The sequence below is a fragment of the Lagopus muta genome, chromosome 1 (assembly GCF_023343835.1).
Source record: "Lagopus muta isolate bLagMut1 chromosome 1, bLagMut1 primary, whole genome shotgun sequence".
Lineage (NCBI taxonomy): Eukaryota > Metazoa > Chordata > Aves > Galliformes > Phasianidae > Lagopus > Lagopus muta.
The window spans coordinates 63088462-63106959 of record NC_064433.1 but is presented as its reverse complement, the minus strand read 5'-3'; the positions used below and the strand labels follow the sequence as shown (position 1 = coordinate 63106959).

General features: G+C 37.9%; 2 protein-coding genes across 3 annotated transcripts in view; one reads left to right on the top strand and one right to left on the bottom strand.

Moving 5' to 3' along the window:
* The window catches only part of PIK3C2G (phosphatidylinositol-4-phosphate 3-kinase catalytic subunit type 2 gamma), a 287641-nt gene extending 277918 nt beyond the window's left edge, over positions 1 to 9723 (bottom strand). For both annotated transcript variants that reach the window (XM_048955085.1, XM_048955110.1), the window contains exon 1: positions 9626 to 9723. The gene's annotated coding sequence lies outside the window, so the exon portion shown is untranslated. The remainder of the gene's footprint in view (positions 1 to 9625) is intronic.
* Positions 9256 to 18161, top strand: RERGL (RERG like). Its single transcript, XM_048955118.1, has 5 exons — positions 9256 to 9540; positions 9654 to 9710; positions 12140 to 12213; positions 14877 to 15019; positions 16114 to 18161. Exons 1-5 carry the CDS (start codon positions 9489 to 9491, stop codon positions 16394 to 16396), a joined length of 609 nt encoding a protein of 202 aa, XP_048811075.1. The 5' UTR covers positions 9256 to 9488; the 3' UTR covers positions 16397 to 18161.
* The last annotated feature ends 337 nt before the right edge of the window (positions 18162 to 18498 follow it).

Below are 18498 nucleotides of genomic sequence, written 5' to 3'. Positions count from 1 at the left end.
AGTATTTTTGATCACATTACAGCTCAGTGAGTAATTTTAATGAAAATGGCTCCTTTTCAGTTCTTAGCAACAAGATAAACTTTTAGTGTTACACAATCAAGTCAATTTTGAGTCAGACAACCTCCTTCTAAATTTCAGACCAAGAAAAATACTCCATGGCTTTTGTTTTAATTCCAATGGAAGCGATCGCTTCTAAGTTAGTAACTCTAGCCTTGAAATACTTGCATTCTACAGCACTAATCAAAACAAACCCATATTGAGAACTCAAAATTAATGCTGGCCATGCTAAACTGTAACAATTTCCATGGCCCAAACTGAGAAAAATTCAAAAGGTACATTATGGGTAGTAATAGTAATTTGGATCATAAAAAACTTCAGAATGATTTTATCTATGTTCAGCATATTACAAGAATAATTACATGCAGTCATAGCAGAACTATGTCTGAATCCTTATCACAGACTATAAGCACCTTACTCTAACAAAATCACACCTAGTAAAATTATGCATTTAGTAAGTACACTGCATTTAATCAGAAAAATAGACCGTAACAAATTAAACATAATTTTAGGCTTTAGACTCACAAGGTTTACTAAAAAAAAAATCCTTAAAGGTTTTAATTGCAGGTTTTCCAGTGACAGTTCTACTGAGAGACACCAGAGTGTTCAATCCAGAATAACATACTACAGAACACTAAGAAATCATTATTCTTTACTTGCAGATTCTCTGGGACTATTTTAAAGGTTCACAAGTCTATTAGAATATGCATGCAAAATCAAATAGCTATATTATGACTTGCCTATTCTGGCTGATAGATTCTAGTGCTCAACACATTTTCATATAAATTAATCTTGCAATTACAGAACCTTGAAGAACTTTCAAGGCATATTAAAAATGGCTTTCATGGCTCCATCATAACTGCAATGAGAATGAACTTGAAAAGTTGAATGATCTTCAAGTAAGTTTACATCAAATAAAAAAATATTTTATTAAAACTGGATATTTACTAATGCAAATATTAGTTTCTCCCTGGACAGCCTTGTAGTTTTAGAATCTGAGGTACCATCTTATGACATGAAATTAGTTAAATTAGCCATCCTGTTTGCCAGTTCATTATAAATTTCTCTACGGTTTAGATTTAAAAATCAGGGAGATGTTTTATTACACATTGCAGAGATAGCATTACATTGCTAAAGTAGATTTCTGAAAACACATTTAAATTTAATCATTTCAAGTGAACTAGTGTACTGTAATCAACAGAGAACTTTGCATTTGTCACTCTTGTCTGTTAAAACAGTTATTCTAAAAATAAATCCTTTAGAATTATAGAGTAGTTGAAGTTGGATGGAGCCTCTGAAGTGTCCAGTCTGAATCTCCTCTCAAAGCAGCAACAGCTACTGTAGTTTGCTCGGGAATGTGTTCATCCGGGTTTTTAGTTTCTCTAAGGGTGGAGCCTCTACAGCATCTCTAGGCAATCTGTGCCTGCATTTAATAAGCCTCACATTAAAAGGACTTTTTCTTACATTTAAATTGAATTTTATCTATTTCAGTATGTGCATCACACTGAGAAGAGTGCAGTGTTGAGTCGATTATGTAAATTGATCTGAGATAAAAAGAAATGCAATACAATTTTTAAAAATTTATTTTTATGAAAAAAAAATCAGCAAGCTGATCTGTTCAGCCACAGGTTCACAAGATTTAATGCTAGGGAAGTTGCAAGAATCTCCAGGAAGGAACACAGGAAGAGCGGAGCTTATTCTTTTGGTGGAAAATCATCTTTTAGCTTAAGATGGATGTGGAATCTCCTCTTGAGTGTTTTTCTGAATCCAAACCACAGCAACCTACACAGCTGCAAACAGCTGCGTAATTTCCTGAAAAGGTTAGATTCTGACATCTTTAGAACACTGTATCTGGGAACTGAATATTTCCCACGGCACAAAAATTTATGAACAAATTTTGACTTTTTATTTTCTAATTTATTTTACTAATACCTGTTGCATGCAGCACAACTTCAACCTGAGAATAATAATCATAGCATTAGCCTGGAAGAAACTAGGAGATTAAGAATTGCTCATTTATGTGTAAACCTAAGAAATCCCCCATATAAAAGATACTAGTGAGGTGTCATATAACTAGCAGCTGAACATTACAACAGATAAAACACAAGCAGACATTGAAGACACAAAACCTTAAAAACCTCCTTCTCACCTCCCATGATGTCTCAAATTGTGGATTTACAGAGATATAAGACTCATTGGGGGAAAAAAACTATCTTCTGCTCCATATTTTCTGTTTGGGCATAAAAACATTGTAGAACACACCTACAGATGATAAATGAAGGAGATGTGATTTTGAGAGGTAGAATAATTGCAGATGACAAAGAATATGCTCAGCTGGAGTCTTCCTTCATCTCTAAAATGATGGAAGAAACATCAAGCCTCTTTTTTTTTTTTATAGAGCCGGCATTAAACTTGACGTTAAGCTTAAAGGGCTCTGGAGTGAGGGTACGACTTTATAGCTCTACACCAACATCTTATGTAGCATCCAGAAAGACCTTACTATCATTTAGTATCAACGTCTCTCACATGGTCACTTGAGATAAGAACATATGAATTCGTGCTTTACTGCAGAGCAACTAAAATGACTGTAAACTTGAACACTAGTTTATCTCAGTGTGTCTCATTTGGGAAATCCCAGTAGGATAATTCTCACCAAGTGGGCAGAATGAACATCAGAAACCGCTAACAGAAATGATTTAAGGTGTCCCTTCTCCCAAGCTTTAAAAGTGACTGGCTCACCAATCAAGTTCATTTTAAGCCTGTTTTTTCTACTTTAGCGTCAGTGGAAACTCTGCATCTGATGTGCTGGTATTGTCTGTTTCCAGGGTTCTGTTCCTTTCACACATTTCAGGGAAAAAAATATCAGTTACAGTTTCTGCCATTTTTTGGATATAAGATTTTTGCTCCTAGACAGTGGGAAAACTATTAGAAAACACAAATTCAATTGCTTTTTCTAATTTGTTACATCCTCTCTGCCACATCACAAGACAACATTTTTTTTTTCCCCCAAGAAATTAAAAAATAAAATTAAAAAGAAAAATGGGAATTAAGTACTGGCGTTTTCTCTACCTTTGTTTGTTTTCTGATTGTGATCAAGCTTTGACTGCCACAAGGATGTGAGTATATGACATCCTTTTCTTGAATGGCAGAAAATTGTTATATATGTGTTCTAAATCCCAAATATTTGTAGAACAACAGCAACAAAATGGTGGTGTTGCTACATTTGTTGTTTCTGTTGCTGTTGTTTTAAAGGGAGCATGTGAACTGGCAGAAAAACAGAAATCGTGAAGGTACATGCTGCTCATCTGGTATGCCATTCTAGGCAGGGCACTGGTTAGATTTTTACTGTTAGAATTGCCCTTTGAAAATTAACAGTGATCACCCTAAGTGTTTTTTAATAACCTTTCTGACAAATTCATTAGGAGGGGCAAGACAGACTTTCTGTAAATTAGTCAGTGAATGAGAATTTGAATGAAATATTTGCAAGGTTGAATATGTATCCACATGCAAATAACAAATCTTAAATGCTTCCTTCTTTGCTTTAGTCTGCAAGCACAACCAATGGCAACTGTTTTAGGTTCTCATTCCAATCATTAAGAGCTAGAAATGGTTTTAAAAGTGCAGACATTTTTTGATCAAAACACTTCTCAAATCAGAGGTGAAAATTGAGGTGAGAAAAAAAAATAATGCACTCAGTCTTGTGGCAAAGATACATGAGTGGGGGTGTAAGAGTTCCATAGAATAAGTGTTTTTTTTTGTTGTTGTGTTTTTTTTAATAGTCCATCTTGTATACTTATATAAGTACAATAATGGCAGTGAATAAAAACTGCTTACACCCCCAAAGAGAACTGTAATCACCTGGAATGTAGGAGACAGATTTTAAAATCCTTCTGTCTGATTCTGGATATGAATTTGAGCATATTTTTATGAAATGTTAAACAAATACTCCTCAATTAAAAGGTTATTTAGTTAATCTTGGATTATATTCTATCTTATTTTTAGAACTCTTGCAAAGGATATTTGGAAGCACAGACTTTTCTTCCAGTACCCAAAGTGGGAGAAAAGCTTAAACTCTGAGTTACTTGACCAAGTACAGTTGTCTGGCCAATTCCATTACCTTCATTGGAAAAATATTTTATTTTTACTTCAAAGATTGTAATTTCCTCTGTATATAATCTTCAATTTTTAAATGTGAATTAAAGAAATTGAAGTCTAGCAAATACAACAGTTAAATATGTATTTTGTGATTTTTTTTTTTCTTAACAAATACCTGCAAAACTTGAGATAATATTCCCTTAGGAACTAAAAAATAATAAAATATATATATATAATCTTTATATTGGGATTTAGGGTATAAATACCCTCATTCCAGCATTCTTGCAACTCAGATTCTAACATGAAAATAAAATTAAACATTTAAATACACAGAAAACATTTCTATTTTCTAGAAGAAGTCTTATATAAGCACAGCAGAATTCAGACAAAATTGGAAGTTAAAACACATATATAAAGATGATATATGCCATTCAAAATCCCTCGCCTCTTGTCATTAACAGCATAATTACTCAATAATTAAAGATAAAATTTTTAAAGCTCCCACAGGACAGTCCAAGCCATATGAAGAGACTATTTTTGTGCTTTAATATTTGCAGTAGTGAAACATAGAGGTCTTTATCATGTACTAGTCCCTTAACAGTTATACATTCAAAAGATAAGCTGCATCCCAACTTTGCATAAAACAGATGTTAAAGGAATAGATGTTTTATGTGGTTAATTACTTAGAGTAAGAAACGAAAATCAACTCAACAGTTTACCATGCAATAATGTCATCTTGGGACTTCCTCAAGCCAAAGTACACTATTTACCCAAGAATCACTCAACTCGCTTTTTAAGGATTCTGAACATACTTTTCGTGCTATTAAGAAGATGTTTATTTATATGGATAATGGACAATTGGTCCTACAAACTTGTAAGTCCAGATGCCTCTGATTTCATTCCCATGCTGACCATGAATTATACTCACCAGGCTTTGTGTTGTCCCAGCTTTCTCTGGGAGTATCACTCCTAGGGACGGTGTTTAGCCATCTGTTAAGCCACTGCTGTGGCTGAGTATAAGTTAAAGGCCTCTGTAAAGAACTAACCCTGTTCTACCAACCTTATAAGCTAGAGTAGTAACAAAATCCTTCATGACACCATGAGGGATGTGCATTTACAGATCCTGTTGGAAGACTGAGATGCTGTGGAGTTTTTCACATCCAATATGACTTGAGTACTAACAGTACTTTATCATGGATCAATTTTGTAATTTCTGCTAAAAATAAACCCACACTTTTTCACAGTCAGCATCATAACACTGAACATAAGAATTTAACCCAAAATCAGTTCACCATTTTGCATTACACCATGCAAAGAGAACCCTAAGTGGGATAGTACTGTAACTATCTTCTTTTTGTCATAAATATCTTTGAATATCTCACTAAGAAATGTATCTATGTTCACAGATGATAAAAACATCACATTTAGCTGAAAAGCATGTTCTACTTTTGTTAGTTTTGTTGTGGCTTTAAGCCTCTAATTGGACAGTTCAGTGTACCATAGCAGCTGTCAGAGTAGCTGATAGAAAATTTACAATGCACTTCCTAAAGATTTGGTGAAAAATAGGCTTTAAGAGACAGATCTTGCCTGGAAAATATTACCCCTTAAGCCAAAAAGAGACTAATTCTGCAGGGATGGAAACCTCAGCAAGCATTACAAATCCTGTGCCATATGGTGCAAACAGCTGGCACCTGCTTCACCCAGTGGTTTCCAACTGTGCTTTTTGGATCAAAACATTATGGCTGTCTACAGAGTGCAGATAGTCTTGTACTCCCAATTCCACCTTATTTTCAGCAATTAAACTGCATGAAAAAAAAAGCTAAAAAGTAAAGTAAGCATTTTTCTGATGCTCATTTTCTCCACAAGCATTTTTGACTCACAGAGGTCTGACACCGAGCCATACAAATCCTCCTCTACAGAACTGGGAATGGAATGAGAAGCGACCTCATCATTCCAGCAATCTGCAGCTTTGTGAAAACTTCCAGTGTAACTAAAAATCAATCCTCCACTCACTCTCATTGCAGAGTTTGCTTACTTGGTTAACGATTTATTTCTATTACATGTATTCTTCACAGCAGAGCTTTAAGTGTGCAGAGATCACTGACTCATTTGTGACCACCAGATCTGAAAACAACCCGTAAGCTTCTGTTTACTGGGAGGATGAACTAGTTCTTTTTGTTTCACCTCTACACCTTTAAGGCCAGGGTAACAAAAACACAATCAATCCAGTACAGAGGAGGGGACAGCACACACTTGGTACTGGAAGGAACAAAAGCCTCGAGAGTTGTACAAGTTGCAGGGAAGGCCAGTCACACACAGACCCCACAAAACAAAGAAAGAAAGTGACTTATTTTTAAGCTGAACTGGTTTCATCTAAAACAGCTCTAGTGAGGAAGATGAGAGGGAAGCATGCACAGATAGAGAAAGCAAGCAACTTTCTGAGAGGCATTTTAGACAGGTGTCACTACTGCATCTGCCATAATGTTCAGCTACAAAGACCTAGGCAAACAATTCCGAAAGATGTGCTTACACTGTATCATTTCTTCTAAAAGATGATACCTTCCTTCAAAACATTATTATTCAGTGTTTCGATAAGCTGATCAAGAAATGTGTTAATTTCATTTTGAAATGTCAAAAATGACATTGTTTAGACAGGGATTGGTCTGTTCACTCATGGATGAGTAACCACTGCATTTCAGTTTCATGTGAGTGCTCACATAAATGGAATTAAAGATGTGCCCTCCATGCGCAGAGCAATTCAGGAATACCTTGTTGTATATACATGTAAGCAACAGGCACAATAGCAATAAAAGAAAGCTAATAGAAAAAGCTCATAAGAAACTCATTTGGAGTGGATATTCAAGAATTCCTTCCACCATGTTTTCTCAATTTCACTTAGTTCTAAGAAGTGACGGAGAAAGTCTCAGAAAATAAATGCCCTTGTTTAATATTCAGTTAAACTTAATTTACCTAATGCTTTAAGAAATATGCAAAACAAATTCTCATTCCTCTCAAGATTTTTTATTTATTTCTAACAGAAATAAAAGTTCTAAGCAGCAAAGTCTCCAACACAGGCAGCACTCTGACTTCGGTTATCACAGCTGTTACCTACACGTGTGAAAGTGTTAATGTAGTTAAGAACAAGTAATGGGAAAAAAAAAAAAAAAAGAAAGCTGAATTCCTTTTTTATATCCTTTGCCCAGGGTATAACTTGAGTTTGGACAATTTGCATCCTGACTGAAACATTCAGTACTGCAGCAATTGAGTTTGAACAAGCTGCTGCTTTCTTAATAGAGGTGGTTGAGCTTACTGCACTTTGAAGCCTCTCATTTTCTCATTTCACTTGCCCGCGCTTGACTGCAGCAGTGTCTGAAATAGGCTTGAGTCTTCCTTCAGCTATTGGGAAATCTCCATTCCACTCCAATTCTGACATTAAATTTACTGAGGTGAAAAATAATGTTATGATTTCCCAAATCACATTCACAGCCCACCTGCACAAAGAGCTGTCCTGACTCGCCATGACACAGAGGCAAGAATGAGCAACAGAATCATAATAAGCCAACATTGCTGTGACAAAGAAAGGAGTAAAAACATCAAGAAAATGACAACCAGAAGAAGGTATTGTCAGTCCACTTCTTCTTCAGAGTTAATCTGTTCTCCTGTAGAATGGACCACTTACAGGGGTTAAAAGTGCATTAATCAGCATTTCATTAACATAGGGACTATTTGTACATTCTCCAGCAGAAACTGAAGCCCATTTGCCAATTGTGAGAAAGCCACATTCACACATCACACCACGGCCCAAAAGGAACAGCAGAACCATTCCTTTAAAATCACCTGTGAAAGACACAGCACTGTGCCCAAGGGCAAGCACTCAGACTTTCCTACTGCAGAATTGTCGATGTGTATGAAGTGATAAAATACTCAGTTGTGTTGTTATTCTATTAGTAACTTTAGCCTAATGATGTCAGTATCCATTTCAAACGCTAATGTTACAATAGCCATAGAAGGTCAGACCACAGTTCTTTTTATACACCTGTCTTGTCAGTGAACAATAGCAGGAAACTACAAAAAAAAACAAAAACAAAAACAAAAAAAAAAACAAAACACACCACACAAACCAAGAAAAAAATCCACCCACAGAAATAGGTAGGGACATCCCCTGCATCCCCTGAACACACTTCCAGCTGTTAACATCTTGCAAGTCAGGGACTTAGGAGCCAAGTTATGTCTGTTATCTGTACATGTCTTATTCTTAAATATATTTACCTCTACTAAGCATTCTCTTGAACTGTAGAAAAAGTATTCTCAAATTCCTTCTCTGACTCGTTTTTTAAAGCCACGGACACAATTGGTTCTCATAATAGCCGCTAGCAAGTATGCTGAAGAAGGATTTATTGAAGCATTTATACAGAGCCAATGTTGGAACAGAACAGAATAAAAAGACTAAACAAACATATTCAATTTACATAAACAGAATAAAATAAATGGGAACAGAGTAGTTACATAACTTGTGTACTAGAGTAGTCTCCTGTTTACTACTGGGATAACTAAAGTTATTCTCAAGTGCACATTCAAACAGCCTTTAGAGAGCGCTTGTGGAGCAGAACAAAGGTTTTGTTTGCAATACTGCAAAAGTGGGTTTGGCCCTTTGGTGCTCTCTGTACTTCTGTCACATTTCTCTACAGCAGAGGAGTGCTGCAAGCCTTACCTAAGCTCCATTCAACAGAAAAGTTTAAGTTCTTTACCAGACTGATTTAAGGAGTAAAAGTCCTCATACACACAAAAAGCACATTTGCCTACGAGTAAAGGTTTAGTGAGTGACAAGAGCTTGGAAACCTTTTGAGGCTGAACAGCAGAGAAGTGAAAAACAGTTATTCTCAGCAAGTTGCCTCAGAAGCATTTAAAGGGGCATGGGGAGGAAGGGGGGAATCCCTCCATTTTCTTCACATTCCTGGCACGGAAGGATGGCGACCTGGAAACAAAACAAACACCCCCAGATGCAGAGCTGGAGAACTTCTTTTTCCTCTGTATTTCGTTTATTTAGTTTTATTTTTCTTCCTCCTCCCTCCCCCACACACACCACCTCCACCCCCGACAAAGCATTGGGGCCGGGAAGCGGACATCGTGGGCCACACCAGGAGGCAGGAGGAGCTGCCAGGAGAAAAGTTTGCACAGGCTGTGGGGATGGAGGAGACGCCGGGGGCGGACCGCCCGTCGGAGAAGTGGCGAATCTCAGCCCCTCCTCCCGCCCCCAGTCCCCGGGAGCCGTAAGTAGCGGCAGCGCCGAGCACTGTTACTGGAGGGCTGCGGCCCGGCGGAGCGTCGGGAGCGGCATGAGCGAGGTGAAATTGGCCGTGCTGGGCGGCAGCGGGGCCGGCAAGTCGGGTAAGGGGGAGGAGTGAAGTAGAGGGGAAGGCTCGGTACCCCCAGCCCCGTTTCGCCTCTGGCTGCCGGGCACCGCTCCGCTCACCTGCTGCTTCCTTCCTTCCTTCTCGCAGCGCTGGCGGTGCGATTCCTGACCCGGCGCTTCATCGGAGAGTACGCGTCCAACGCCGGTGAGCAGCGCCGGGCTCCGGGAAAGGGAAGCGGGCGGCCGTCGGGGCGCGGCGCCAGCGGGGCGGTGGAACGGTTCTTGACATAGCGAAGGGGAAAAAAAAAAAAAAAAAAAAAAAAAAAAAAAAAGTAGTTGCACACAACTTTTTGGAAACACTGAAGTTTTAGCTTGTTTATCAGTGAGGGCTGGCGGCCAGACGTCGACTCTGCAGGCCAGGGAAGGCGAACCGGGTATCTGCGCAGGGATCGTCTCCAACTTCAGTCTGGTGACAAGCTCGTCGTGAGGCGGCTGTGAAGGGCTTGTGAGGGAGAGATAACCGAGCTGTGTGCGAGCTCGTGTAGATTATAGTAAGCTCCATCAGAGAGGAGATAGAGAGGAAAGAAGTAGATTTAAAAAAAAAAAATAAATCACAACATTCTTCTATTAGTATCTCCTTACCCGCTCTAGAGGTGAAACACTGTTTATCAGGCACTGCTGATTAATCAAAGTGTGATGCAAAGTCCCCTGCTTCTGCAGGATTGCACTGCTTTGATAGCTTAGTGACAAGTCTTGCCATGCTGAGGATAGAAGTTCTCATTCATATCAGAATAAACACACTTAAGACACTCCTAAGATCTTGGAAGATTGCAAAACAGGATTTGAACTTTCGTGGTTTAGGTAGAAGCAGTAGAACTATTGAACTGATACACGGTTGTGTGGCACAAGAAGGCCCGGAGTTTAACAAGTCAAATGGATTACAATCTATCTTGTTTTCTCTGCTAGAGGATTTTTTTTTTTTTCCCCAAAAACTTGTTTTAAACAAAAACCAGAATAAACAAAAAAAGTTAAAGTAATACTAAGAAGCTGAATTTCAGTTATACATCTAAAATAACTCAGTCTGAAAGTAAGGTTACAGTTGCACAGAAGTGTTCTACTACAGTAGTTACTTACGCCAAGACTTGAAAAGCTGTTAATGTCCCAAATATTCATTTAAGCCTAAGCTTTTACTTGCAGATGTGTAGTGCTGTCCATGCATGTTCTACATCACCTAGAACTCGGAACAAATTCCTTTGTCCTGGGCCTCTGATAGTACATGTATTTTCTGAGACTTGCAAACACATAAAACATTTTGTATTTGTGAACAAATGTTGGAAGAAAAGTTTCCCCTCAATTTCTAGAAGGGCAAAAGGAAGCTAAAAACAAAGAAAAGGTATGATAGAATACATAGCACTGCAGAACTGAATAGTGGGATTTAAGTAGTGATAATGAAAGTTTAGTTATGGAAATCACCAAGGAGCTTAGTTTTGATTCCTAAGATGTTTGGGGATCATAGTTCATTATCAATTGAGCTCTTAAGAGTGAAAGAAGAATACTTGATGTGAATATAATGCTGAACCAAAGATGTTTGGTTCCAGACATCATAGCCCTTAACCATACCCTCCTTATATGCATTTTGAAGGGTATTTTCAGTAGTGCCAACACTGGTTCTTGTTCCTGTACCTCAGTAGCGTGAAGGATTTACACTGTAGAAAACTTGTTGACAACCAGCTCTATGAACACAAGCTGGTTGTATTCTCTTAGAACAAACTACTGTCTAAAACAGTGATGAATATCTTGCTGCAGTAAGGTTCTCAGAGCTGCTGTGCTGCCAGAGAATCTTTAATCAGAGAGCTGACACTACAGAAATGTTTTAGGATTTAGGCTAAGGACATTATCCTGTAAATATTGATCCGATACTACATATACTACTGAAGCTCCAAATGTCAGTAATCTAGTTTACCGCTTTTATAATCCTGAACCTCAAAAATAAGTAATTGTAACGAGATGGCAAGTGTAGCAATGGCAGTATAGTAGTCCTGGGCTGCAGCAGCTGGGGACACAGAAAAAGAGTAAGAAAATCTGCTCACCTTGAGAAGGCCTCAGATACACAGGGATTTCTAGCAAGATACCCTTGCCTCCACTGCCAGCCCTTAAATGTGGTCTGGGAAGGAATGGATCCTGGCTCTACCCCTTCCAGTCACTCATGTGGATTGCATCCACCTGAGTATCATGGGTTGGCCTTGCCTTCCTACTGGGTTCAAGCCATGACTTAGCATTTCCACTACAGTAATCATCAAGACTTAGCTGTTTCTGAGGACTGTGTTATGTATTAGTCTTTGAGAAGAAATCTAGGGTCTAAAAGTATTAATCACACCATTGCTTTCCTGGGAATGCCACAGTGAAATGGTGTTGGTTGGTCAATGGGACTGGGCAGATCAGGTGGTGCAAAATGAAGTGGGATTGTTTCCAGCTAAAAAAATGAACAAACAAACAAACAAAAAACTGTAAACAAAACAAAAAAAAGCCTCTTCAGTATTATCTTCCCTTTATCACATTTTATTCACCACCATTCCCAGTCACTCTAGTGCTGCTGCTTATTGAATGCCACATATTTTTTTTTTTTTTTTTTAGAATGCATCTACACTAAACACTTTTGTCTGGATGGGAAGCAGATACACTTGGAAATTTATGACCCTTGTTCACAGGTAAGAATTTTAGGGGACAAAAAACCCTACTCCTCATTCTACCTGTGTGAGGTTAAAAAGGGTTGTAAACATTCTTTCTGTGCTAGGAATTTATTCTTGCACTTTTTCTTTTGCAAGACACAAACTTTATATTTGTTGTGGTTCAGGAAATGTGCACTTTCCCATTTCATGGAAGAAACACTCAAGTCTTTTATTTTTTTCTGTAAATACTTCTGCATTTTGGAATGTTTAATATTAATTAATCTTTCCCACTTCCATATTGTATATTTAAATACAGCAAACAATTATAGGAGTATAAAACAAAATTCTTAAATTTCCTACACAGGTGGATTTTGTTATTTTTTTATTTTTTAATAAGGCAAACTGTATATTAAATGGTTGTGGAAATTATCAAAGTAGGTAAGTCTGCAAATGAGACTTACATTCACAGAACAGACAAGGAGAGCCATAATACAAGCATCTATATGTTGGCAGATAAACTTTGATCACAGTAAACCACCCTCAAATGAAGACTCTTTTTTGTATTAATTTCTTTCCTTCTGTTTCTGATACACATAAGCCTTGGTAACATATAATGCAAATGGATCTAGGTAGGTCTGTCTCTGCTAGTTTACAAGGATCCCTCTTGGACAGTGATCCTGCCTCTCACTGACCAGAATAATGAATGCTAAAGCCAAAGCACTGGAAGTTTGGCTCAAACTTGAAATCAGTGACTTAAGAAATGTTAACACGGTGAGCACATAAAATAACTTACAAACAAATCTACATCTTTTCTTCTTAAAGACAAGCAACAGCAAAGCAGATCCTGAAATAGGCACTGTGCCTTGTTAATATATTCAATGGAGCCCTCCCTTGTCATTGCAATCCATCTTCAAAGCTACTTTTCTGTAGTCATTTCCACATATCTCGGTTTCCTAAGCCCATTTCTAACTTCTGTTTACCGTCATTGTTGTCAGCAACTGCGAGACTGAGAGACCCCCCCACGGGATGTGACGCGATAGGCCCTCTCCCTGCTCTATGATTGATGTGTGGCACGTGCCTTAGGGGCGTAGACGAAGCACATAGGTTATATAAGCTAGAGTTCACGTGTAATAAACGCCATTTTGCTGTTCATCATATTGGTGTGTGCGTGCAGTCATTTGGTCCTGGCCTGGTTTTAGGTCAGTACCGCAGGAGGCAATGCAACATGTCATATTAAATTCTGTGGCATGTGAGCATACTTGAAACAGTGACAGTAGTAGCTTGCTCTGTTAATCTAGACTAGACTACTTGAGGGTGGAGTGTTTGGTTGCTTCCCTTGGGCTCCCTTTTTCCTTTCAGGGAGACTGGAGATCAACTGTGTTGAGGACAACTCCTCTTGCTGGTCCTCTTCTAGCTGCCAGTTCTTCCTTAGTAACAAGGCCTAATGCTCACTGTTCGCTGCCTTGAGTCTTTCTTTCTTCATTTCCTGTAGAGAGAGACCTGTAGAGGACTAAATAGGTGGTGGGCAGGAGAGGAGGTAGTGGTAATGCCTTTTTATCAGTATGAATTGTTGATGTTAGAAAGAGACAGATGGCATATAGAATTCCTATGGGGAAGAAAAACAGGTCCTGAGAGGAGGCCAAGCTGGGAAAGGAAAATTCACATTTGTTTCCGCTTCCCGAAATCTTGCTGTTCTCTGAGGCTTCTGTCTGGTAGCTAAACTCCTGCTCTGCGGCATTCTCTGTCTCTTCATCTGGCAAACAGCCATCATACACAAGTCACCTTTCCTGCCCCTTAACCTGATGCTCTGCCAACATTCACTTACCATCCATCATATAGAGTAAGTTGCATTTATGATGCTGCTTTGGTGTTGAACTAATCAAGGCAACCAGGGTAGGACACTGATGAAGGTTATACACTACAACGAGCACAGCTTTAATTCAGCTTAAGCAGTCCTCAAGTTACTGTCCAGTGTGTTTTCCATAAAGCACATGGTCAAGTCTAGGCTGGCCTATTCTACCCATCTTGGGTCATGTGGTCCTTGTTGATGGGATAGTTTGCAGCTGTTGCTTTCTAGAAATTATGACAGTGACACTTCCTTGATGTGAAAAGACCCAAATACTAACTCTCAGTATCACTTTGTGTGAGTTCTGTCACTTGTGGAATTTAAGTCAATGGCAGCTAGAAAGGAAAATTTTCAAGCCCCGTGGAAATCTATCCTGTGAGTAGGTACTGCTTCAGACTTGAATAATACAAAGAAAAAATGAGAAATGACTTGGAACAAAGGACTTTTAATAAATTAGTTAAGTTCATTGTGGTCAGGCAACTAGAAACATTCAAAATAGTGCCATAATCACAGACACAAATGGCCTGCATTTAATTCTCCTGTAACTTCAGAATATTCAACATATGTCTGCTGGAAATACAGTCTGTACAGATAATGCAATTTCACTGTTTAAACAAAGCAAAGGTATTTCATAATGAATTCTTTAGTGCTCCAAAATGCAATCTGTAGTGATGGTTATTAATGGGTTTTTGGAGCAAGACTCACCTGAATTCAATGCAAGCATCCATATCATCTATTCATATCTTTTGCAGTGAAAGATACAGTATTCTTGCATTCACAAAGACAAAGAAAATACTCAAGAGTGACAACAGTAATGATATTTTTGCATGTGAATTTGAACTTCTTTCACCCACAGCAGGGGAAGCTTTCCCTCACAGATGAGCTCCACTGGGCTGATGGATTCATCATTGTTTATGACATCAGTGACAGAGCATCATTTGCATTTGCAAAAGCATTGCTATACAGGATCCAAGAGTCTCACATAGGAGCTTGTAAAAAGTAAGTGGCATTGTTTTAGTTTCTTTCAGCAAAGCATACAAAAAAAACCTGAGAACATTTCTGAAAGCTCTAGGAATCCAAATAATGATTAAAATCAAGCAGTGTCCTCCCAGCACAATACCAGCAGTATGATACATCAAGGTAAACTGTTAAAAATTACAACCTGTTTCACTCTGTCCACAGCTAAGAGAACAGTGGTCTTCATTCTCTTTTCTTACAGCAGTATGTTTTAAATAATTGCCATAAATTTGTCTCCTGTGACTTAGATGAGTAAAAACCTGACATATACATCATGTAAGTTTACTCCCTCACTGCTGTTCCCATCAATGTTGGGGATGCACCTATAAGGAATTCAAAGAATCTAACACCATGAATTTCCTGTAAGCTGCATTTAGCTGTGACTCCAACATCATTTGTGCATGAGTGATCATATGGTAAGAAAGTACTTAGAAGGAAAGTTGAAAGTCTGAGTAGGTGTGTTGGTGGGTATTTCTGTATTGGTTCACTGAGGTGCTTACTAAAATGAATAGAATGAAATCCTTTTATTACCAGAAATGAAATAAAAAATAACTCTTTTTTTGTTGTCTTGCTTCTGAGCTTCCTTAAACAGAATTTCTATGGAAGAAGTAATTTTAACAAAAAATTGGAATTAGGATTCCCATGTCTTTTTTTGAGTTATGTTATGTGCATCTCTTTGACTTTGTTGTGTTACCTAGAAATTGAGAAAGTATTCACCTTGCTTATTCATGAACTGCAGGAGCTGACAATATCCTCATCAGCGTAGAGTATGAAAACTGCAGTGAATGCAAAGTACATGCAATTATTGAGTAAAGGATCTAAAATAAAAAATTTCTGATAGATATCATAAGAATAGGTTGCATGGAAATTCCCTTTCACGTTTGACTATGGTCAATAGAAAGCTGTAACTGTACTTGGTAAAGTTAGGAGGCTGGCTTTTTTGGTGTATGTTATCGGGTGTTTTTTTGTTGTTGTTGTTTTACAATGCCTCTTACTCTTATTATACATATATAGCACAGAATACTACTCAGTATTTTAACTTATCTTTTCTCCAATTAAAACTTTTTTGATTTTAGAATGGTTGAGTCAACAGTGTTTTTGGTTGGTAACAAACAGGATTTATGCCATATGAGAGAAGTCGGCTGGGATGAAGGTCAAAAGCTGGCGATGGATAACAAGTGCCAATTCTGTGAATTGTCTGCTGCAGAACATTATCAGGAAGTTGTGGCAATGTTCACAAAAGTTCTGAGGAGTATCACCTCAAATCTCAAGGCAAAGGAAAAGAGAAGACCAAGTGGATCAAAATCAATGGCCAAGTTAATCAACAATGTGTTTGGAAAGAGAAGGAAATCTGTGTAAAAGATGGTTAGTCTTGAAGTAGGAACAAGCTGAAATAGTGGAGCACAAGCAGCTTTGGGATTCAGTCAACTTCCTCTGCGGGTCAATGTCTGGAGGAATAAGATGGTATAAAAACCAAAGGTGGGAGATAATATGGTCAAGGAGCAGGACCTAGGCCTAGGAGATACGACCTCTATCTTCAGTTCTACAGCAGATTTATTGTGCTAGGGCTATGTCACTTAATCTCTAAGCTTCTTCCAACCATTATCTCCTAAGTTACTCCTTAAGTAACTTAGTAACTCCTTCACAGAAGGTGAGTTTTGTTACATATTTATTCAGCACCAACATGGTCATGGGTGGAGCTTTTAGGTGCAGCTGAGAATAAACTGTTATTTACAATAAACTCAGTCTTGCTGACCAAACTCTTTCTTGAGAGCTTGAGATATAGTTCTTTTGTGCAAGAACTCCTTCACTAAAGAAAAGTAAAATACTCTTACTGAATGCAAGGATGAACAGTTCAGAACCTCTAATGGTTTAAAGGTGTTTGACACCTGCTGATATTAATAAGAATTTAATGCTTGGACACCAAATCTATCATCATATCTATCGTCAAAGCTGCCTTGTGGAGACATCAGAAGTAGGGAAGCATATAAACAGAGTGGTATTGTCTCCAGTTCCAGTATCTTTTTGGTTTTGAATGATAAAAGAAAGTAGAGAGCACTGAGGAGGTTAGGAACTGAAAAGTGGTAGTGGGTGAGCATTGGACGGCTTCAGTGAGATCTTTGTTCAGTGAAATTGTTTAAAGCTAGGATCAGTGTAACGTCTTAGGCTGATGACTTTCCCAGAACAGTTTTCCTGAGTTGTAACACAGTTTCTTTAAAAGACAGATTTGTCAGTTCAAGTATTTGATGTCTGCCTGCTGGTAGGAGCCATGCTCCTAAATTGCGCAGTGCTTTTTCTAAGGACCAGTGCTTTTACAACTGAGTCATTGTGATGGTATTGAAATCCTGCTTGAGAGAGTACTAAGGAATATGTTAGCTATGCTTTGAAATGTGGATATTAAACATCAGATGGGTCTAAATAAGCTGTCAGTTAACATTCAGAGCTCTTGCTGTAGACTTACCTAAATAAGGGCTTACCCCTGTGTGTTTGAAATTGCTTTGCTCATACAGAAATTAGAAAGGGAAGTGGTTTGAAAGCGTACTACTGCCTCCTGCCCATTCCAGAGGACAGCTGGAATTCAGTCTTAGTGACATGCTACCCTGAAGCTTGCCTCTGCTTGGGAATGTTATCTGCATTTTAAACTATTAACATTATAGGTAAGGACAAAATACTGATTTTAAAATGTCCACCTCCATAAGATGGCATATAGAAAGCCATACAATCTTAATGTAAATAAAACTGAAGCATATTTTAGTAATTATTGAACAGAGAGCCCTTGCTTTTTTTAAGGAAAAAAAATGTATTTCCTATTTACTTATTTTATTTTAAAAGTACAGATATTGGAATATAGTTCTCAGCCACAGCACTGCTTTATTTTTATTCAGAGGCTGCTCTATCAGATCAGGAATAGTGTATTTAATATTGCATTGTCATTATCTATGAAATTGAACTTGAAGTCTACTCATGTACACCTCTCATATTTTCAGCACACAGAATTCCAGAACAACTGCTAGGCTGTTCATCTGCCAGGGCAGCTGTATCTTGCTAGCTCTAGCATTGTCTGATTCTGAACCTCTTACTGTATTTACTACTGTGGTATTAAATAAATGGAATATAAGATGGATGTATTTATGCTTTTCTTTTCCTTTACTTTGTTATAAAGCCATAGCATCTTTTTATTTTTCTTTTAATCATTACTTTTTTAGTACTGTGAAGTGAAGTATCGTATAGATCTAGAATTTGAATTATAGAGGTAAATTTGGAAATCCGACATTTGCATGGAAGAGCTTCTGGATGCAGTTCCTGCACACAGTGAAGAAGACTTCATGTACCTTTATAAAGTGAACAGTAGATAGCTTTTTTTTTTTTTTTTTTTTTTTTTTTTTTTTTTTTTTTTTTTTTTAAATCTTTATCCTTTTAGAAATACCAAAGACAACCACAGAGAAAATAATTGGTTTTGA